We start from the raw sequence: 4925 nt of genomic DNA, 5'->3' as shown, positions 1-4925 counted from the left end.
TATAAAACTTATTTATCGCTTTTGCTGGAGGCAAAGCTCCTGAAACGATAGAATGGTGCATAGAAAATTTTCACTTGTTGATAATAAAATTATACCGCACCGACCAGCATCAGATTCCTATCAGACCGACGAGAACGTTGACCGACGGCATTGTTTAGAGGCAAGTGACTAATCTCAAAATTAACCAGTTTGCGTAATTACATTGCCCGGATATTAATCGAAAAGATCGGTAAAGGAAATCTCAGGGACGACGAAATAAAAGTTTAATAAAGTAAATGCCGATTGAACACTAGTAGCGTTCGGCTGTGGCCACCAAACAATTCTTCGGCAACTCTCCTTCGCTGCAGCCTGAAAAATTCTAATATGCGACATAATAAATTGAAATGTGGCATTAATGGAAAAGGAAAGTAGGATTTTAATTCAAACATGGTTATTGCAATAAAATTAGCGTATTTATTTAACCAAAAGTTACAGATACGAGAGCGACACTTACGTTTTGTGAAACAGCCATCGGAAACAAATGAGAGAGAGAGAGCTCAGAGCTCATGCTTTTTCTGTTCTATTCTAGTCTATTAATTATTCAAAAAGCAACTTTTCAGAGTGTATATCCAACACAATGAGATGATTTTGACCTCTGTGGCCATTATGGAGTATTTAATATGAACAGATAATTTAGCAAAATTGTGCAAAACTGACGTTACATTTGCAGCTCTATGGAAATGTGTCAGCTGCCTTCATATATTCTGAAATATTTACCAGTAAACGGCGCATGGCTGTAGCACAATATTAGACTGTGGCTGTAGCAAGTCACTGTTGTTTGCCAAATGTAAAAACAGTAAGTTTTCAGCGAAGTTATTTTGCAAACTGTAGTCAGATTATAATCTTAGTAGATTATATGACTGATTTCTATCACTGGTAGAAATATGTATTTCTACGCGATGATAAAGACTTATTTCAACGGATTTCGATTTAAGTTCTTAATAGCTTTGCTGCCCAAGCCTTGATTTCGGAAGCTATTATAACTTTGACTTATGTACTTTGTTATTGCCGCCAAATTTTTATGTTGGGTGAGGATGTTGTGATTTATGCAAGTGTCAATGCAATGTGGTAATAGCGTGGCAATTAGTAAATGGCGAAAAGAATGAATAAAACACGCTGTCTGGTCAATTCATGCATTGTCTCGTCTCCAATAGGCAATCTGTATGTCAGAGTCTGCAAGCAAGGATTACATTTTCTGTCACAAAGCGATGAAACAGTTGGAGATAACTTCCAACCGGATAAAAGGTAACAAAATTAAGTATTTAGTTATCAGACTGCGATAGTGTTATATTTCTCATCTTCAATCGTTGTGTATAAAAGATGAAACATCAACAATAAAAGTTTAGTGTTGCTCTGCGTAAATATTTAAAGGTGGTATAAGAATGAATTTGCCCATTTTGTTCATGACAACAAAAGGGCGTGTACCAGTTGTTCCCCAACATTCTATTTCACTGTACTAACTCTGTCGCTTGTGTTTGCTTTATTGTTGTTCAGTAGTAAAAAATGCAAATTAAGATACGTAGAACTATGTATTAGTGCATATGTGTGTGTTGTATCACTCTCCCTTTTTTCCGTCCTCACCAATATTTCAATCAGAAAAGTGTTTGTGATTTGTCACTTGAAAGCTGCCGCACAGTTTCTGAAGTTGTGTAGACACACATATTGAGGGAGATACACCCAAATGAAATCATATAGAGGAAGTTTTCATCATTGGTTCAAGCGAATAGGGTGGCATAAATAGATGCCCTTTTATATGTAGGCAAAAATATTATGAATACACATCTGTAAAATCCTGTCAGCTCGGACACGTTAGTTGAAGGTGTTGCATGACAGCATACATTCATATACTCTTATCGACACAGTAGAGATCGCAGGTAGACTGGTTTTGCCCAAATGAATCCTTCATATGTGATTCAAATTACTCAATGTTTCATACATTTAAGAATGTATTGACATATTTGCTTCAAAGCAGGGCGAGAAGGAAGCTATATTTGATTAGCTGTCAGTCGAAAACCTTGTTTCTTTGTGCTATTTAGTGGTGTATATAATAGTGTGTGGAATAATGGATCCATCATTATCATGGGACATATTTCTCAGTGTAACAAAGGTTTATGACAAAGTTCTTGGCAGCTACATAAAAACGGTGTTTTCTGCTCCTCCATGTCCAAACAATCTGTTATCTCAGTTCACTAGATGTAAGTGAAATGAAACACTACTAGCATTTTCTGTGCCAAACAGTTCTCATCTTCGTTAACACAGGGTCAGTCTTGTATTTCCTTCATTCATGTGTATTTCGGTCTTCTGTGTACAAAAATGTGGGTGTAGCAAGGTGGCTGAGAATTGTTTTATATTTTACCTTTAATAATTTTTAAAAAATTAAACACATTCATCTGCAGTTAGTTTAGTAAGAGCTCTGAGAGCATTGCTGTTGAGAGCTCTAGACACAATACTACTACCTTATAAATGTTTCCTGGGCCAGTGTTATTTTGCCCACTCTGTACAGCCCTAATCATAGATGTTGCATTGTGTGTCACCGTGAAGGGAATGGGTTTCTCACATTGGCAGTTTGGCTAGAGTCTACTTCCTTGACGTAATGTTTTGCAAACTGTTAGTTACTATTGCCGTTAAATTTGAGTCTTTAACTTACATATAAATTTTAAAAGATTAACAGATAGGTTTGTTATATTACTCCAAATATAGAGAAACTATAATGAGATGAATATGGTTACGTTTGTTGGTATCTTCCACAATATCATAGATGTGTATTTAAACCTCACCAAACCAAGAAAGAAAGTAGTTGTATCCAACAAGATTAGGTGGTCACAGTTTGATAGCAAACTTGAAATTCAGAACCAGATGTTTTTATCTAACAAACAAAAGAGAAGAATAGAACATAAAAGATAACTGTAGTTTCAGAGGGAAGATCAACTCATTGGGACCTTTTCAGAAGACACTAAATAGCTAAATGAAATGAATGATGATGACAGAATGCAAGATACAGCCATATGGCTTGCGACAAAGCAGTGTAAATCACAAGAAAGTTCAGTGATAAGACAGTCAAAAAATGAGATAGGCAAGTTGTCAGTTGCTGTGTTAAGCCTATCTTTTTTCTCTTTAATTTATTAATTGAATTATTAGTGTCTCAATTTTTCTTGTGGCTGTTGCTTTACATGCATTTTAATATCTCTCAAACAATCAAATACTTCAATGTTCGGCTAATTTCTTTTTCTGTCTTCTCGCTTCTCATCTTTCATGGCAATTTTGTTCCCTGTACTGCCTCTTGACTGACTTTCGTTCTTGGCTGCCTCATGAATCTCATATTACCATTTACCATTTATTTGAAAAGCTAGCGATTTGGTACCCTCTGTCTGTAAAACTATTAGAGTGTAAACTTCAATGACTATGAGCATCATATCTGCATGACATAATTGATAATGACCATTTTTTACTCTTTAAGACATGTTATTTCTTTAGTGTGTAGCACAGGTTTATGACCTCAAAATGTTTCTTGTTTCATTGTTTCATCCTCTAGTCAAGAAGTAAGAATTATTTGTTCAGAAGATGGAAAATCAGCACAGGAGCAAATTGCTTATACTGTTATGTGGTTGCACACATATTTTCACGAGATTCAGTCTCTACCAAATTTAGCTCTTCCATCAATGTGCCCTTCTGTAGGAGAAGGTACAGTAATATGAGATAATCTACTGTGGTTATACTTTCAATAAATTTGATAATAATGGTAATTTTCTATTTTAATGTTTTAGGCACATTTAGAGGTAAAGTGTGGAATAAACTTGCTGAATATGTTGGGCCTGGTTGTACAGTTTCGTATGGAGAATTAGCAAAAGTTTCTGGCCATCCAGGTACTAAACTAGTTTAAATACAGAATGTATTCTCTTATTCTTTGATCTAAACTGTGGAATGTCTTGGTATGCTACATAATCATTTATAACAGCAGTTACACAATTTGCCAGCATAGAGCAATTGAAAACAGGAACACATTTCATTTCTCTTGCACACAATTATGAATTTACATTAGCTTGTGTAGATTCTGATCGATGTCTTGTACTAAAATCCACTATCAAACTGAATTTTTTCCAGTAGGGCCTCTTAAACAGTAATAATTTTACTGTGCCCAGTCAGAGGCTCTGTCCATATCAGTTACATCATTGATAACTTACTCAGTACTTACAGTACTTTACACATTTCTATTGTAAACTGTGTGTCTATTTTCAGGGGCTGCCCAGGCCGTTGGAACAGCAATGGCTACAAATCCATTCCAAATAATAGTTCCTTGTCACAGAGTTATTCGCACCGATGGTACAATGGGACAATATGCTCGAGGCACCAGAAATGAAGTTAAATTGTGGCTTTTGGAGCATGAGGGCATAACAAGCCATAAAATATCTCGCATTAAATGCTGAAACCCGCATAAAAATTAGCTTTGGAGCTGCAATCTGTCTGTTTTTTTTTTTTCTTATTTTTTATTATTATTATCATAACAGATAAAGATGCATAGATTAGAGCACATGATCTTCAAACATGATTAGAGAGTTAATGGATTTCTGCACATTACTTACAGAATATTAAAAAGAAATTACTATTTTCACCATACTTGTAGTTAATTATTGGTGAGATCAAAACCTGCCAATCTGTTGAATACATATTTGTGAAAATGAAGGGAATATGTTACAGCTCTGCAGAAAGAAATGCTTTCTTGCAGTATTTATTGCTTGCCAAAGTCTAAAATATGGACCATTAGTGTACAGTTGGTGACAACCGGTTCACTGCTGTTCTCTTGCAGCGTGTGAGGATACCATTAAGTGCCATTGGAAGGAGTTACCTGCTGACTCCGCCCTGTGGGTCTGGGGGTAAGAATAGACCGC

At 35.7% G+C, this 4925-nt stretch overlaps 1 protein-coding gene across 1 annotated transcript; it reads left to right on the top strand.

The window, feature by feature from the left end:
• The first annotated feature begins 1031 nt into the window (after positions 1–1031).
• Positions 1032–4653, top strand: LOC124606876 (methylated-DNA--protein-cysteine methyltransferase). Its single transcript, XM_047138968.1, has 4 exons — positions 1032–1284; positions 3572–3720; positions 3804–3902; positions 4276–4653. Exons 1-4 carry the CDS (start codon positions 1130–1132, stop codon positions 4461–4463), a joined length of 591 nt encoding a protein of 196 aa, XP_046994924.1. The 5' UTR covers positions 1032–1129; the 3' UTR covers positions 4464–4653.
• The last annotated feature ends 272 nt before the right edge of the window (positions 4654–4925 follow it).

The sequence above is a fragment of the Schistocerca americana genome, chromosome 3 (genome assembly GCF_021461395.2).
Source record: "Schistocerca americana isolate TAMUIC-IGC-003095 chromosome 3, iqSchAmer2.1, whole genome shotgun sequence".
Classification (NCBI taxonomy): domain Eukaryota; kingdom Metazoa; phylum Arthropoda; class Insecta; order Orthoptera; family Acrididae; genus Schistocerca; species Schistocerca americana.
Note: the sequence above shows the minus strand (reverse complement) of the source record. Positions and strands in the feature narration are given on the sequence as shown.